General features: G+C 41.2%; 2 protein-coding genes across 6 annotated transcripts in view; one reads left to right on the forward strand and one right to left on the reverse strand.

Moving 5' to 3' along the window:
- Window positions 1-7,317, forward strand: part of Nostrin (nitric oxide synthase trafficking) — a 66,259-nt gene extending 58,942 nt beyond the window's left edge. Inside the window, exons 13-16 of the mRNA NM_001024260.1 lie at window positions 736-861; window positions 2,096-2,210; window positions 3,772-3,861; window positions 7,058-7,317. Of these exons, the coding sequence (NP_001019431.1) occupies window positions 736-861; window positions 2,096-2,210; window positions 3,772-3,861; window positions 7,058-7,182 (456 nt within the window). The 3' untranslated portion in view covers window positions 7,183-7,317. The remainder of the gene's footprint in view (window positions 1-735; window positions 862-2,095; window positions 2,211-3,771; window positions 3,862-7,057) is intronic.
- The window catches only part of Spc25 (SPC25 component of NDC80 kinetochore complex), a 58,954-nt gene that overhangs the window by 33,664 nt on the left and 6,861 nt on the right, over window positions 1-18,429 (reverse strand). For 2 of the 5 annotated variants that reach the window (XM_063283274.1, XM_039104489.2), the window contains exons 5-7: window positions 17,650-17,754; window positions 14,709-14,807; window positions 12,021-12,641 (exon numbers count right to left, since the gene is read on the reverse strand). In XM_063283274.1, coding sequence (XP_063139344.1) covers window positions 12,517-12,641; window positions 14,709-14,807; window positions 17,650-17,754 — 329 coding nt within the window. In that variant the 3' untranslated portion in view covers window positions 12,021-12,516. Of the gene's footprint in view, window positions 1-12,010; window positions 12,642-14,708; window positions 14,808-15,807; window positions 16,805-17,649; window positions 17,755-18,429 lie in introns of those variants that run through there. The other 3 variants (NM_001009654.1, XM_039104491.2, XM_039104490.1) reach the window with 3 other exon arrangements.

Genomic DNA, 18,429 nt, shown 5'->3' on the forward strand with positions numbered 1-18,429 from the left:
CTTTATAGTTGAGACATAAGGGTGACGAACACTATGCCAGAGAAAGAGAAAAGAGAGGTAGAAGGGAGAGGCTAAATCACACCCTTCCTATGTGTATTCTACAATGTGATTGCTCCTGACGGAACAGAGCCAAAAAAGAATTATAAAGTTTTAGTTCAAGGTCAAGGCCAGAACGGGAAGAAGCTAGAAACTTAACGTCACTCCTTGTTTTTATACTCAAATATGCAGGATACCACATCAATACTGGTTCCAGTTGAGAGGAGCCATGTTACTAAATTTTTCTGGGTAATAACAAGATGTGCCTCTTTCAATAATAGCAAACACAACTCCCACGCATTTTGGTGGATACTGTGTATATTCTCCATTTTTTTAAAACACTGCCTCGTGGCTCTCAGAGAACCTTCTGCAGTCAACACTTATTTTCTTTCTTGTTCCTCGGGAGGGGGTGGAGATGGAGCATTGTCTAAAGCTGTTCATTGTCACAAACTTATCAAACACGTTTTCTTTGCCATAATTTCGAGAGCAAAGTCTAAGTAAGACACATCCCGGTTTTCCCCTATGTTGCATGGAGTAGACATCTTACTCTTTGTGTTTCCCCTGTGTATCTGTGTGTGAGCTGAACATATGTGTTTCTAGAACTCTCTCCCTTTGAAGATATGCGGAGATTCCTTTATTCACGTGGCTGTGCCTCGTTCTCGTGAAATGTCCTCATGTGACCCTGTGATGTGTCCACAGAACAGCTTGAAACTAGACCTTTTGCAAGCGAACTCCTACAAGCTGTCGACGGTGTTGGCAGACCTGGAGCAACGGCCAAAGCCCTGTCATCCGTGCAGCAACTGCATTTTCAAGTGGAAGGAAAAGGTAACGAGATCGATCGGGTGGGACATGCTGGGATGCGCCTGTGCAGTGGAAGGGCCTAAAAGAATGTCAAGCCAGCAATGTGCGCCATATTTAAGCCCCAGGTTCTTACTGCAGCTATTAAGATAAATTTACCTTTATTCCTTTTGAGCACGACAAAAGGCTGAAAACAACAGAACACATCCTTTGGAACAAGACTAAATCACTCAACTGAGAAAAAGCTTAGGGTTTCTTCTCTCTCTCCACACCTTAACTTCAGCTTCACAGTGTGCTGCTGTAGAAATTTCTGCTGACTTGAAATTTGGGTATTTCTGCAGACCTAAACTATAAGATCTTATGCATCGGGTTCACCTTAGCACAGTGGAAATGCACGCCCGGGTGCACAGTCTATGTGATGTGGATAATAGGAGTACAATTTTAAAGCCCACCACAAACACAGGTTGTCTGTGAAGGGCTACACACACTCTGGAAATTGTCGGTAGACAGTTATTGCTTGTAGATAGTTTCGTTACTGTTCAGAAGAGGGGTCTGTAAGCAAACATTCAGTAATGAAGGGACGATATTCTTTCTGAAGTGGTCTCCATCATTTTACTGGGGCCTGTCTTAGGGTTTTATTGCTGTGAACAGACACCATGACCAAGGCAACTCCTATAAGGACAACATTTATTTAGAGCTGGCTTACAGGTTCGGAGGTTCAGTCAGAACATGGCAACATCCAGGCAGGGATGGTACAGGAGGAGCTGAGAGTTCTACATCGTCATCTGAAGGCTGCTAGAAGAATACTCGCTTCCAGGCAGCTAGGATGAAGGTCTTAAAGCCCCACCCACAGTGCCACGCCCACTCCAAAAAAGACCACACCTACTCAAACAGGGCCACACCTTCTAATAGTACCACTCCCTGGGCCGAGAGCATTTACAGACCATCACAGAGGTCCATTAAACTTGGATTTCAAAAATATCGCTACAAATGTTTCTATTAGGCCCAGGCATTCAGGTCCAAATAGGAAGCGTGGACATGAATTATGATAATCGTCTCATCCTGAAAATATTTTGCCTTTGGAGCAAGAAGACTTAAACACAGAAGGTTTTAGAAATGTTTTGATTATGTCTGCATCATCCCTATTAAAAAACGCGCACACAAATTCCAAGGAAACGACATACAGAAAACAATGTCTCATGAATATTTATAACACGGTCGTTTAGAATTACTTTCTTTTTACTAAAACCTATTTGAACAGGAGCACTCTCATTCTTACGTGAAAATATCCCGGCCTCTTTTGACGAAGAGATTAGAGAAAGCTGAGAGCAAGGCCCCCGCGGGTGAGCAGAACAACCCGAGCTCTTCACGTCCAGGTAACCCAGTGCCCCAAATAATTATGAACTACATCCTATGGTTAAATCACATCTCTATATTTAAATATGATTTCCAAACTACATTTACCTGTAGTTGTAAAAAAAAATTTTACCTCATGGTTGAGAGTAATGAATTTGTTAAGCATCTGAATTTTTATTTCCAAATGTAGAAAAATAAAAGTAGGAAGGAATCACAGAGTGCAGGCTGGGAAACTCATTTGATAACATGAGAAGTTATGAATGCAAAGGTACACATATATACATGCGTACATACATACATACATACATACATACATACATACATACATACATACATATGTTGTTGAACCCACATAACTCTATTCAAATTGTCCCAGCAATGGTGGCGGTGCTCCTCATTACCCACCCCAATGTTCTGGGATCTCCAGGGAAAGACACATACTCGCAGCCTTATATTTTAATAAGTGTTAAACAGCTCAATGGCTGGGCCGCTTCCAAACCTCCATGTGGCTAACACTCTCCCCTCGGATAGTCCTGAATTATTACTAAGACCTATATTCTATCTGGGCTGCCCCAGACCCAGACCTGAAGCTCCCTCCAGCTGAGTTCCCCAGCACCTGCAAGACAGCTATGTCCTCTGTCCGGCACCTCTCAGGCGTGGCCTCTATTCCTTTCCTGGCATGTCAGCTATCTCCCTTCCTGCTCCTTCCTCAGTCCCTTGCCTGGGAATCCTAAACCCCCACCTCTCTCCCCCTGTCCAGTCACTGGCCACCAGCAACCTTATTTACCAATCAAAACCAACTGGCTGTAGGGTCCCTCGGTGTCTTACGTGCGGATGTGCAGTTTCTTCATATAATTTTGGGCACCAAATTAACATAATACTTGCAGCATTAGATCAAATCCACAACATACATACATACATACATACATACATACATACATACATACATACATACATACATACACACACACACACACACAGGTCATTGTCCCTCAACTATATACCTTTATCTCATATCTCCTGGGTTGTTATTGTTTTTTTTTTTATTTTTTTATAAGAAATGAACCAGAAAGATTTGTAGTAAAACCTAAGGCACTGAGGTCCACATAATCTATTCAAAAGAGACTGGTGAATTTTTTGAGAAACAGTTCCCTAAGCAACAAGGGATGCTGATAGCATACACTCCAAATACCCCCTAGCTCTACCTGAATGGCAAATCTGGTGTGTTTTAAAAAGAAAAATGTGTCTACTAGACATATTACCTAATGATATAGACTGTGTTCGTGTAGAGAGCAAACAATTTTAAACTACCATAGTTGTTATCAGTACAAGAGGAAGTTTTTCTCCAGAATTTTATTTTCCGTTTTACAATCTGGGTTTGGGGTATATAATATGCATAATTTATATCCATGTTGGGTATATTATAGGAATTTATTGAATCAATGAATAGATATTATATAAAATTATAAAGTTCTTGGGAAAATTTAAACTAGGCACCATACTGTTAAGCGAAGAATCCCGACTGTGTTCATTTTGCCCACGAAGTCACCATGGTGACTATAATTTATTCCAAAACTCTAGGCTCTAGTGTGTCCCAAGGCAACAACCAACTTTGCAAAGCCTTATACACCTTCCAAGCCAGGCAAGATGATGAGTTAAACTTGGAAAAAGGTAAGATGCGTTCTCCAATCTTTTAATTTCTTTTTCACGTTGCGACCCCTCCTGAGAATAAGCTCCTGTCTTACCAGGACAGTGGTAAGTTGTTGCTGGCTGAGGTTTACAGTCAGAGCACAGAGATAAATAGGGAGCCTGAAACTAAGGCTCATCTAATGACAGCTAATGGTCATCTCATGTTTCTATGTGACAGGCACTGTTGCAAGCGTCTCATTCGATTATTAGTCACAGAACCATAAGGCAGACAGTATTTATTCCTGTGTTATAGCCGAGAAGAATAAAACACAGAAACCTTAAGTACTTTGACTAAAATCATGAGCAGGGGCAGAGCACGGTTTGAACCTAGAACCCAGTAATGCCCTGGACCACAGCACTGCACTGGGGCAGAATGCCACTAATGGGAATTCATTGGAGAAAGAGCCCTATATTTTTTTTTTTTCAGATGGCAGAGTTGCAGAAAAGCAAAGTGATGTCTTCCTTAGTATGACAGAAAGTTCTAGAATCTGAGTCCATTGATTAGTGTTTGTCTCTGATATCTCAGAAAAGAACTGAGAGTCAGTCTAAGGGATCAGATCCCTCTGTGTCAGACGTATTTCCCAGGGAAGTGTTTTCTGATATTTTCTATAAACTAATATTCTTAAGTAAGATATCCAGCCTCTGCTTTCTTCAAGTATCTCTAGTTGCATGTCCAAGCTAAGGCACAGGGACCTATAAATGTGCCCATGGAAAAGAATTGTGCCATAAGAGAAAGCTTATAAGCCATGACCAGGATCTAGCCATCCACTTGACTCTGCCTCCAAAGTACTGGGATTGAAGGCGAGCGCCACCCCTCCCGGACTCATTCCGTTTCTGTGTGCCAACGGTACTGGTGGTATAATTCCCAATCATTTGTTTGGATTTGTTTAAATTTCATCAGACAACCTACTGTTGAGAGAGAGAGAGAGAGAGAGAGAGAGAGAGAGAGAGAGAGAGAGAGAGAGAGAGAACGAACACAAAGTCAGAATGAGCTCACATGAGAAGACATAGCAGACCATGGCTGAGAAGAGAAGCAACCATTTCCTGTGCCCTCAGAATGAAGCTTAAGCAGAAAAAGAGTGAGCAAAAGCCGAACCTGACAATAGTGATGAACACAAGCAGATGTTGGGCCCTGGAGTGGGTGTTTCTACTTGGATGGATGAGAGGCAGCTTGTTAGTCAGTCTTTTAATGCTGTGAGACAAACCACCCGAGAAAAAACAGCTTAAGAAAAGAAACGGTTATTCTGGCTCCTGGCTTCCCAAGTCTCAGTTCGTTCAGCTGTTCAGGTCTGTGGAGAGGCAGAACATTTTCTAGATGAAGGTTGTAACAATGGAAATAAGCTGCTCAATCCTTGCTAGCCAGCAAGCCTGGGGTAGGAAGGAGAGGGGTTAGGGACAAATGACCACCTTCAAGAGCAAGCCTTTCAATGACTTCCTGCAAACGGATCTTTCAATAGGCCATCGATAGGAATGCATTGATGACATCAGCACCCTCATTCTCCCATCACCTCTTAACAGCACAACCCTCTGTAGTCTAAGCCTTCAACTCTAAGCCTTCAACACACAGGCCTTTAAGGGGACACTGTTACAAACAGTAACATGGCCAGAGAAAAAGAATTCTTTCAAGCCCGAGGTTTAACCAAAGTATTGAAAGTATGCTGGGCCAGCTCTCAAGCTTACAGTTTCTAACATCACAGTAACCCACTCCTCCTTCTCATTTTACTTTTTACTCTCTGTGAATTTCACATCATGCACCCCAATCCCATTCCTCTCCCTGTCCCTTCGAACCCTCCCTCCACCCTTGCAACCTCCCCATGGAAAGAAAAAAAAAAATCTAGTGGTAGAAGCTGTAGTGTGTCACAGTGTATCCCAGTGTGCCCTTTTGTCCACACTACTTGTAAATGTTCATTGGTCTTCTGCTATACTATCAATACTGGATCCTCACAAGGACTCCTCTTTGATATCCTGTTGTTGCCCTGTGTCATGGAGATCCTTGTAGCTTTGGATCTGCAGGACCGGCCCCTTTATGAGCTCCCGCAGTTCACAGATGGGGTAGATGCTGGGGTCGGCCAACTCAAAGCCCTGGAGCTGGGTGTGGGTGGAAGCTGAGTCAGACCACCAGGGTGAGCTCTCCAGCACTGCCCTGGCTAGGCCAGCTCACCCAATGCTGCAGCCAGCAAGGGCACAGCCAGCTGTCCTGCTCTCATACCCTTGAGGCCTGCTCATCAACAGCAGTCCTGCCCAGGCCCTCGCCCACTCTCCTGAGTGTTCAGCCAGTGAGGGGTGGGGAGGGGATCTCACCCACACCACCACAGAGCAGGAAGACAAGTTTGGGGCCAGCTCTCCCATGCTCACAAACTCAGGCCTGGCTTACTCTGCCCCTGCAGCCAATGTCAGCTCTACTGTGCTACTCAGGTGAGGTGCAGGGCCAGCTCCCCCATTCTCACAGGTCTGGGGTCAGCTCTCCTAGGGGCAAAGGGGCATAAAGGGCATAGGAAATTAGGTAAGAACTGTATTAGAAATTCGGCTTTCATTATGTCCTTAAAATTATCTCCAAATTGATATTTTATTAAAGTTATCTAAATTAATGAATGGAGGAGGCTATGGGAAACTGCCGAAAGTTCAAAACTGAGTGCAGATGTGACACAGGGAGTTATCAAATTTTTAAGAAAAACTATTAGGACGGGCTGGGGATTCAGCTCAGTGGTAGAGCGCTTACCTAGGAAGCGCAAGGCCCTGGGTTCGGTCCCCAGCTCCGAAAAAAAAAGAACCAAAAAAAAAAGAAAAACTATTAGGAGAGACATCTAATAAACTATTCTAAACCATCATGGCCACCATTATGCCCCTTAAGATATGGACAGCAAGGAAGAGCTTGCTGACAACCTATCCACTGTAGAGCGAGTCAGCCATAAAAAGTCTATCAGGATTCTGTTTCTATGCACACTCTTAGCACAGCACAGTAGTTCGTCATTTCCCTCTTTCTAGCAGTCTCTGTATTGTGGCTGTTTCTTGCAAAGTGCTCAATAAAACTTTGCTTCACCTGACTCAAGCGCAGAACGCGATGTTACCAAGTAGTTCCCCAGATACAGACTGTTCTTAAAGATTCTTACCAACCCTTACCTGGCATGTGTTCACGCTACACAGAACCATCTGTCTAACTCAGTGTGGGTCCTCACAGGAGACATCGTGACCATACATGAGAAGAAAGAAGAAGGATGGTGGTTCGGCTCTTTAAATGGGAAGAAGGGCCATTTCCCTGCTGCCTATGTGGAGGAGCTGCCTCCAAAGGCTGGACAGGCATAAAACAAGAATGGACGCACCAGTGGCCTTGCACAATCTGTAAACAATGTGGTGTTAAAAAAAAAAAAAACTCTGCACTTCACAGTACGTGGAGTTATTAACTTCAAACAGAGTCAAATAAAAGACAGTTGAATAAGACAAAAGGTTTATGGGTTCCTAGACTTTCTAAAAACTCTAAAGATGGTCTACCTGTGACAAAGAAGAGACAGTTATCTAGACTGCCTGAAATCATATCATAATCTGTAAGCACACAATAGGTAAAATTTAGGTGCCTTTTTATTTCTAGATTTGGGTGGCAACTAGACCCAGCAGGCCTCTAAGGGGTCAAGCAAGGCCTGGAAAGTAAGAAAGAACACAGACCAAAGTCAGTTAACAGTGACAGGCAAACAAGATTCAGTGTAACAGACACAAGTTGGAGAGCAGAAAAAGGGTCATGAGCCAGGCTCCAAAGTCTACTGGGTTAAAGAGGGGGTGTGACACAAGAAGTCCAGTCTAGAGTCTCAGCAGAAGGTCTCAGGGCAGAATGCAGTTTCAACCAGAGCCCAGGACCTTTGGAGGCAGTGACTTCTCATTGGTCCCTGACCACCACCAATTGCCTAGTGAGGTCAAATGCAAGTCAGAGATTGCTTAGGTCTTAGGAAAAGCAAATAGGAAGGGCAAGGAGGGGTGGTATGTCAAATTTTGTGTCTCTTTTTCTGTATGGAACTTCTTTTGCCAATTGAAAAATTGGGTCATTGTGGAAGAAAAGCCTTAAGCAGCTTCCTACTGAAAGGAACTTTAATACTAATAAGAACCTATTGAGTAGGAAGCAGAACACAACGTTCCCCACCAAAATGGACCTTTTGTTGGTGTGTGTGTGTGTGTGTGTGTGTGTGTGTGTGTGTGGACAGGAACTCACTATATAACCTAGGCTGATTTGGAACTTACTATGCAGACTAGGCTGTCCTTGAACTTGTAGAGATCTGCCTACCTCTGACTTTGCCTCACAAATTCTCAGATTACAGGCCACAATGGGACATTCAAGCAGCTTCCTCAAATGCCCTTTCATAAGAAAAGCTTGAGACTGAAAGCAAACTCCCCAAAGGGCAGCAGTGTATAATGGAGTCCTTATGGTAGCAGCTTGCAGAAAATGGAGATCACACACTCAAGTGAATGACAGAGTGCTGGCACAACTTGAGGTCTCATCCAACTAGAATGTCCCTCAGAACCTTCATGTCTGCATTTATTAAAACCCTCTCGTTATTCCCCTGTGCCCTCCTTTTCCTTTAATTCACAATTTTTTAAAATGGAAAATTTCAAATCGGGAAATATCAGTTGTTAATGTTTTATTACACTCTGATCTAGTGCACAACTAACAGTGACATGTGAATACAGATAGTAAGCCTCAAGGAACTCGAGTAAAGTCTGCTATATTAAACATAACTTAAAACCCAGAAGAGCAGGCCAAAATTGTTCTCTGTTGGTTGTCTTTTTAAAAATAAACTTTATTATTCAAAACACTTCCAAGTAAATGAAAATATCACACAACAAAAATTAAGCAGACCCACAGTCTACACAACTCAACAGTTAGGTGTTCAGAATGGAATCCAGGAGGCTTCACGTTAAGATTTACACATTCAAACTGAGAACAGGACCCCGTTGGAGGAATTAGAGGAAGGATTGAAAGAGTTGAAGGAGCTTGCAACCCCATAAGAACAATGCCAACCAACCAGAGCTCCCAGGGACTAAGCCACTACCCAAAGACTATACATGGACTGATCATGGGCTCCAACTGCATAGGTAGCAATGAATAGCCTAGTAAGAGCACCAGTGGAAGGGAAGGCCCTTGGTCCTGCCAAGACTGAACCCCCAGTGAACGGGATTGTTGGGGGGAGGGTGGTAATGGGGGAGGATGGAGAGGGGAACACCCATATAGATGGGGAGGAGAAGGCTTAGGGGGATGTTGGCCCGGAAACCAGGAAAGGGAATAACATTTGAAATGTAAATAAGAAATACCCAATCTAATAAAAATGGGAAAAGATTTACACGTTCATTATCAAACATGTCTTATGCACTTACCTACCACACAAACGAAAAGCCATAACTGAGTTAGAACTAGGAAACAGCCATGTCCTGTTTCATGTCCATTGCCTGCAGTCAGTCCTTCCTCATACCCTTTTATTTAGTTAGCACTATTTTTCTGTTTTTGTTTTTGGACACAGGCTCTCTCCGTGTAGTTCTGACTATCCTGGAACTCTCTTTGTAGACCAGGCCCCCACCTCCCTAGTGGCTGTATTTAGCACGCCTATAGAGAGTATACCATAAAAAGAAGAAACTGCCCAAAATCTGCATTCCTCAATGGAGCACTTGTGACAGCTTTCAGTGTGTAGAAAGGTGGTGAGCAATGAACAGCCTACTTCACTCTACCAAGCTGTGGACTTAAAAAAAAACAAACAAAAAATGTAGCAACTGACTGTGGTTCAGACTATTTTGTACATAGAAGTAATGAGAATGATGGTTTGGGGTAAAATTTCCAGAGAGGAACCTTTCTTTTTTTTTTTTTTTTAAAGATTTATTTATTTATTATATATAAGTACACTGTAGCTGTCTTCAGATACACCAGAAGAGGGCATCAGATCTCTTTACAGATGGTTGTGAGCCACCATGTGGTTGCTGGGAATTGAACTCATGACCTCTGGAAGAGCAGTGGGGTGCTCTTAACCGCTGAGCCATCTCTCCAGCCCGGAACCTTTCTTTTTAAATCAGTAGTGCTTTCTGAGAATGCAAATGATTTTCCTGTTTGGGAATGTCACTGAAAAACACTATGGCACCTGGGATATGTAGTTTTTTAAGTGTCCTTTCCTTCCTTTAGTATACTCCCTTCTTCTGGCTTTTTAAAAAGTATCCTCCTGACAGCCTGGGGAAGGGTAGAGAGTCCTAGGACCCTGGGTTCCAAGCTCAGTTCCTTCTCCCATGGTTCCTCACTATCAGGCCCCTTACCTCTCTAGGCTCAGCTTCCTCATCAATGCATAACAAGGAAGGATGGGTGCCCAGCTCCAAAGTCATGGCTTCTGGGTTTAAATCTAGATCTGAGACTCATGCCGTGGTTCATAGAATATAAACTCTGGAATCTGTCCGCTGAAGGGTGTTTACAATTCAAAGAAATACTGAGTCTAGGTTCTACCTGCTCCACTGAAATACTACAGCAGTAAAATAAATAAAACACAAGTACAGTTTGCTACAGTAGACCCGTTTCAACATACTTTTTTTAAGCAGGGCAAAAATTTCCAGCAAGACAGATTGGGTGGACCTCTTAGATTTAGGGTGAAATCAAGAGAACATTAGGTGAAAATTAAAACTACATGCAAGTCTGCTGCATAGACTGCAGTATTTTTAACATTAATGCTCTTAAACCATTAACTAGGCTGTTAATTATATAAGCAGTGGAATATGTGTATATATTTCATATGTCAGGTTTTAGTACCAGTAACAACCTGAAATAGAAGCAACAGAGACCGAGCCAACTCTTCACTGACCACATTTGATGCTCAGGAAATGCAACCTTAAGGGTTTTCCTTAGGACCCCCTTTCCATAAATGCATTTCCGTAAATGCAACCTTAGCAAGGGTTTCCCGGTCTCCCTTTTTCTGGGGCTTCCAGTTTCGGGGACTGAGGAGCTGAGTTCTTGGATCTCTGGTGTGCACATAGCTACTGGTGGACTACTTCATGTCTAATCACGCAAGCTAATCCAGCAAGTCTCTCTGTATAATTTGTAGTGTGGTTTCTGCTCTTCCGAGGACTACTATATAGCATAATTAATTTTAAGGATTCATATTTCATTAAACATGTAAGTTGTGTGTGCATGCGGGCACACAGGCCACGGCAAGGATGGAAGAAAACAAATCTGGGGAGTTCCTTCCTCGTACGTGGGTCATGGAGATTAAACTGGGCCATCAGGCTTGGTGGCAGGTACTTATACCCAATGAATCGTCTCATCAATTCTTGTTTTACTTTTTAGAGGACATGTTTTACCCTATCAATTTCCCCCTAGGATTTTAATAAAAATAATTATAGAAATACCTGCCTGTCGAGGACCGGCCTCGGCTTGGAAAGGGGGTCCTAAGGAAAAGGTGTTTGGGAGCGGCGAAAGGATAACTTGAAGCCAATCCTAACGTACACACTGACAGCTCTGTGTTCTGCTCCTGCTGGCTCTCCAGAGAGCTCATCAAGGTAGCTCGGACAGTAAGCCAGCTGGATAGGATCCCATTCTGAAATTACCATTCCTACTACCCCAGGGCCTAAACTTGCTCTGTCCCAAGCCTACCTTGAACTCAGGAATGTGCCTCCCTTTGTATCTTTCTGGCAAGCTGGCTCATTAATGCATCTGCCTTTGTTCTTTTAGGTCCATGAATCCCTCATATAATTCATATTGCATCCTTATATTTTACATAGTTGGGAAATCCCGTTTATATATTTTTGAACTCATGTTTTTACAGTTCTTTCCCACAGCCTTAAAGGCTGTCCTAAAAATCAGTGTTTACCATTTTGCTAAGGACATTAGACATACCTCAACTCCTAGATTCATTAACATTGGCAGCGAGTACATTCTCCAATAACCTTGGCAGGGAGAATATTCCAGAAGGAGGAACATAAAATAAATTATGCATATTATTATACAAACAAGTCTCAGGTCTAGCAACCATCGACACTCATGGAGACCCATACCCTGCTAGAACTACTCCACGGATGGGAACTGTGTCTCACCTTCCCTTCCACAGAAGCCATGCAGGACTCCCTGTGAGAAAGGAAGCCATTTCTCTTCAATCCTCATAAAGTCAGACTGAAAAGACAGTTACAAAGACTGGAAAAACCAAGCAAGTTTATTAACACATGCAGTGCACACTGTACAGTAGAACCCCAACAGAAGAGAACTCCAAACAGTGGCTTAGTCAGGTTTACACAGCATCTTCAACAAAGAACAGTAGCATTTTACAACATGACAAGACAGATTTGCCTTTTGACTTCCACAGATGGGGAATTATGGAGAATATATTTACAGGAATAAATTAATGAAGAAAGACGTGTCCATTCCTCTGGTGCCTTTGTCAGAAGTGGTAATCGACTAACTTCTGTCTTTCTATAATCTAGGTCCCACGATTAGGCAGACTGAGGGAGGGCAAAATTTTTCTGACTATGCCGCTGCTTAACTGTTTTCAGCTCACAAATGTTATGTCAAAGAGGCATAGTTTGGGATGATGTATTCTAGTTTCTCTCATACTACACAAAAGTAGTGAAGAATGACAGGGTCAAGAGGTAAGAATCCCTTTAGGATATATACAATAACAAAGAATAAGCCTATCAATTATGAACCTTAGCTATAAAAGCTTTCCGAACATTGGCAAGGAAGGCTGAAAAATTGTTGGTCTTCCTGACTTTCTCCTGAAATTCTGCTAGGCACTCAAGATGAGGTGAACAGTCGGACACTAGAGGAAAAACAAAGAAGATAATTTAAACGGGGGAGGGGCAGGTGTGTGTGTGTGTGTGTGTGTGTAGAAGTCTTTCTACTTAGACTCTCAGCTGGTCTGAATGACAATTATACTTTACTGAAATGTTCTGAGCATAAACTAATACATTTGAATTTCAGAGTTATCTTTTAGCCCTTTCCTTTGCTTAATCCCTAAATATTCAAATTCTAAGTACTACAATCCAGATTTAAATTAAACATGGTATCCAAAGGACTGAGAGCTGAGTGACACTGGAGTGCTATTTCTATCATCTCTCATATATAGTTTGTTTTAACTATTAGATGTCATTTTCTGTGCAAAACTTTGAGTTGTCATCTAGTTTCTTGTCACAATATGAAAAAAGGCTTAACTTGCAATGCCAATTCTTTTTGAGACATGGGCTATGTAGGTCTGGCTGGCCGGCAACAGACCAGACTAACTTTGAACTTACAGAGATCCATCTGCTTCTGCCTCTTAAGTTCTGGATCGAAGACAAGAACCACCATACTTGGCCTCAATGCAAATTCTTAGTAACTTATGAGTTTGGGATGAAATATGCTAGATAGAAGTCAGTGGAAATGTAGTCACTGTGGTACTCAGAGAGTCCACCAATTAAATGAGACAAAGGTCACAAGTTACAGTCCTTGTGTCAGTTGCACATGCTGGTACAACAGAACAAAAGTCTTCAGTGAGAGTTGCCAAAAGAATGACCCAGCTCTTCCTACCATCAATCATCTCCGTTACTCAGAAGGAAGAACCTGACTATATTAGATTTCTGTCTTTAGCGACTGCTTGGACAGGACCACAATAAAGAAATAGCAGAGTACTTGGGTCAAATTTTATTCTGTGAGTTTTATTTTAATAAACTTATCAAACACCATGAGTGTCTTTAAGTTTTCTTTCCTGTTGCTATGACATTGACAAAATCAACTTAGAGAAAAGCCTTATTCTGGCTTACAGTTCAGAGGTCAACCCACCATGAGGGGGAAATCAAGGCAGCAGGGGCATGAAGCTGCTGGTCACCTTGCACGTGATCAGGAAGTAAGAGAGCAGTGGACGCATGCTCCTGCCTACATTCCTCTCTCTACTTACACAATCCAGGTACCAGGTAGGAAACAGCATCATACACTGTTAAGGTCTTCCTACCTCCATTAACACAGTCAAGATAATTCCTCACAGCATGTGCGTGACTCTGTTTTGTCACAGTGATAATTAACATTACCCATCATAAACAGACAATGTACCAATAATAATTTAGAGAAACTCAAAAACTAGAGGTTTTAAGGCTTTGCTTTTTAACACCTAGTACTTATTTGATTGAAACAATTATTAAAATAGCAAATTCTCAAATAATTTATAGATGGAGATTCTCAAAATCTGAAACCTATAGACAGTGAATTACCAGGGCCTTAAAGGGCCAACCAGCATCCTGAGCATCTATCTGCCAGTTATAAATGCTTTAAAATAATATCACAGGTGTAAGGAATTAATCATTTTTATGAACTCCAACAAACTAAAGTTTATTTATATAAAGGATTAGAAGAATTTAAAAAGTACAAACACACTTGTATTTGCTCAGTGTTCACACTGCTAGCAATCGCATACATTCCCTATAAACTAAAGGATGTCTGACCTGCTCCAGGATCAGTAACTAACCCGCACTGTGTACACGTGGCACTGTTTAGGATGAAAGCTTAAAGAAAATGAGGGAAGTAAATAACCACATTTTGATTATTTTACATAAGTAACAATGAACTATTCACATGGTAAGTCACAGCTCTGCAAGTGTAACCAAATTTGCACATGAAATACAAAGAACTTTGGTCTCAGGGTTTTCAGCCCCCATGATGCTGTGTCAAACAGGAGAAACGTTACTTATTAGGGCCCCAAATACATCTGCGTGGCAAACTAAACTCGCATCTTTTAGAGGTTGTTACCTCAAGAAGCCACGCTGAAAAGGAAAGAGCTTGTGCAAACACAATTTTCCTTATGAGTCTAATGACAGTTGAGGTAACTGATCTTAGACACAAGAGAAAGGATACTTACCTTCATATTCCTTAGCTTCATTTATGCTCAGGGAAAACATGAAGGGGCTCTCAGGATTCTTAGGGTCAATACTAGTAAATATAAACTGCAGCTTATCACCTGAAGACAGAGATTACAAACCACTCACTGTGAGGACACTTACAGGCCAAGGCTCTCAGTGAAGATATTTTCTCAGGCATGCGCGCGCGAGCGCGCGCGCACACACACACACACACACACACACACACACACACACACACACCGTCCCATCTTTGATAAGTATGCCCTGTACTTTAACCAGTATCTTCAAACACAGAATTTTCAAGTTAGTGTAAATGACACTAAAAGCAGACAATAAAGTAAGGACAGATAATTTGGACATCACTGACATTGAACTCTTTCTTTTCCTTCAAACAATAATACCAAGAAAATGAAGAGAACTCAAAAAATGAAAGAAAATATTTGTAAATTAAACACCTATTAAGGTCTGAAAGGCTTAAAAAACCCCAAATGGGAAACACAAAAGCAGAGATTTAACCAGGTCACTGTAGGCAGTGAAAACAACAGTGTAACACACCTGCCCTTCCATGGATGAACAGTTGAATACATCACACACATATACATTATACATACAAACACAAACATTGCCAAGACAAAAAAAGGAATGAACCTCTCATACATAACTACAGTATGGACAAACCTTGGAAATATGTGAAGATGCAAAAGAACAAATATTATATGATCCACAATATAAAATAACCAGAACAGATAATATACATTCACAGAAACAAGAAAAGAAATTCAAGGTTACTGGGAACTTAAAAAACCAAAAGCATGAAAATGGAAAGTTACTACAAAATATTTGTTTGTGGTGATAAATATAGAAATCTTTTGGTGATGATCATACAACACTGTAGATACAATGAATGTCACAAATTATATATTTTAAAATGGTTAAACAGCTTAGTTTTATATGTATTTTACTACAATAAACCCTATTGTTAAATGAATTTATTTTATATTCTTCTAGTTAATCTATTTTTTAAAAAAAAGTCCTTGAAATGCTCCTAAACAAATAAATACCTGATAGAAATTCAAGTTGGCTGTCAGAAAGCATAAATTCATACACATTTTAGTTTATTCTATAGCATAAAAAATAAGCAATCATATTTAAAATTCCTACCATTATAAAAGGAAATCTTCAGAAACTTAGGAAAGATTTATCTTGCATCCAAATTCAAAGTGAAGTAAAGGTCAGTATACCAGATTTCAGACTGTTAATAGTACTTGGAAGGGTGTGTACACCAAGCAAAGATTTGGTAATATACTCAGTTTATTATAATAAATCAAGGGTTTACTTGGGGTTTTCTGTTCCGCTGAGTATGCAGAGAGGAGAGCACTCCTCTCACTTATCAGTTGCCAAACAATACATATGTGCTGTAGCTTTAACTCTTTTCAGTGTTTTTATTCTTAATGATGGTTCTTAAACGCTTTAACCTCACTTTTAGCCCTCCACCCATCAGAAGTAGTAGAAAAGAAAGAATATGGGGGGAAGTGGACCCACTTAGAAAGGTCCTTTGGATCAACTCCCATCTGTGTTGTCTGGAAATCATCAATTCAGCTCACAGGTCAGCAGCAGCAGCTCCATCCACTCACAACCCCTCACAGATGCACAAGCAGTCCAGTTCGGTAGAGCTGGGTTAGCAACAGCGGTGACATGCCCTAGCAGACAGCCAGGCCTCAGCCTTGGTTTCAGTCAGCAGGGGGGAGCAACAAGAAAACCAGAAGTTCTCCATTGTGCCTCTCTCAGAGAAGTGAAGATCAGCGAAGATGAGAGACCAGCAAGCATTACACAGCGAGCTGTACCAGCAAGGCGAGCTCTGTCTCTGTCACTCCATGGAGTCCTACTTATACCCTCCAAACATCAGGTGTCTGCCATATTTTTTGCCTCAGCATGTGCATCCACTCAGCCCCAGTCCACAGAATCCCCACAAATGCAGCTCAACTACGAAATGCAAAGCAGACCAATCCATGTGTGTCATTAGCAAAGAATCCTTCATCACATGTCTTTCCATGGGTTTGCTTTAGCAGAACATCCTTTACAAGTCTGCCTCAGTCTTTCACCGGTGTCCACACAGTAAATGATTTAAAAAATGTAATAAATAAAATATAGAAACATTCATGGTCAGTATGCACACACAGGGAAAATGCATAGTATTCATTATTAATGGGTTTACGTGTCCACTGACGTCTTAAAATATCTTCCTATGAATTAAAGAAGATCAGCACAGACACTGAGTCTCCTCATGACTCACTGAGCCCGAGTGTGATGTTGAGAAGCCTTGAAACACTATCCATTCTAACCAATTAACATACATAGATACCAGCCTTAAAAGCATTCATGTGCTTTTTAACCTAGTAATGCCCCTCCGAGAAAGGATCCTCCCAAGTGAGAAATTACAAACAATATTTTTTTTCTTTTCTTTTTTTTTCGGAGCTGGGGACCGAACCCAGAGCCTTGCGCTTGCCCACTGAGCTAAATCCCCAACCCCACAAACAGTATTTTTAAAGCTAGAAAATAGATACAATCCAACTGTTTTAGCAATCCAGTTGATAAAAGATGGAATCATTCATACTACATTAATGAGTGATTACGCCAGCACTCACAAACCACCATTCTGAAGGCAACTGGGGGTGGCACAAACACCAGGGAACGCAAGTCCAGTAAGTACTGTATGGTTTTGTTGTTGGTGTTGTTTTGGCTTTTGACAACCATGTCAAGCTTGCATTAGCTACTAGATGAATAAAGCAATAATACTTGTATTTAAATGCTTAAAAAGATGGGATGTTGGCCTATTTTCTAAATACCTAATGTGATAAGTTTAGTTAAAAATACCTCTTAGATTCTTCTCTTCTCTAGATACCCTTCCTAATCTTCTACGTAACAGTGAGCAGAACTTACCAGGAATCTTTCTAATTTCTAGTCCAAGGCGATCTCTATACAAATCCGCTGATTTCTGCAGCCGTTTCAATCTCTCTTCATTGGCTTTGTTAGCAGTGGAAATGGCTACGATTTAAAGAGTGTTGAATATTTTAGATAATTCTTACTTTAAGGCTTACTCAATTAATTTTAGGAAACTTGAAAACTACTAAAAAATTATACCAGGTATATCAATCTGTTTATATTTGTTTAGCTTCTAATTTTAATAAATAAGAAAAGGGGATTCTGTACAAAATGAAAGAAAGAAATGTTTGAGATACAGAAAATCAGGGCAGAAATTTGTATAGCTAGCTTAGAAATAGATTTCCTCTATGCTCTTGTTGTTGTTGTTTGCTGGCTAAACAAATATATACTAATTGCTTCCTGGGAAGATACTTTCCTCCTTTAGGCGTAAGTGCCTCCATGAGAAACCAGCCTTATTGCATGCTGGTTTACAACTGCTAACAAATGCTGGCTTAAACCAACAAATACCCTAACTAATAGATGGCAGATGAGAAGTACCTTCACAATTTAGTCTCGGATATGAACTGTGTAAGAGGAAGCATTAACCAAGCATACTGCTATCCTCAAGTCTCCTTTCAAATAAGGCACCCATTTGATTACAAGTTTTTACAGAAAGGGGTTTTCTAAACCAGATTTTTTTTTTTTTAAATCCATTGAGTTACACATACAAACGCAGACACACACACCCTTACACATATACTTTCGCTCATTTTACCTCTATTTCTATTACCCTGTCTC

This window comes from Rattus norvegicus, chromosome 3 (assembly GCF_036323735.1).
Source record: "Rattus norvegicus strain BN/NHsdMcwi chromosome 3, GRCr8, whole genome shotgun sequence".
In the NCBI taxonomy this organism is placed as follows: Eukaryota; Metazoa; Chordata; class Mammalia; order Rodentia; family Muridae; genus Rattus; species Rattus norvegicus.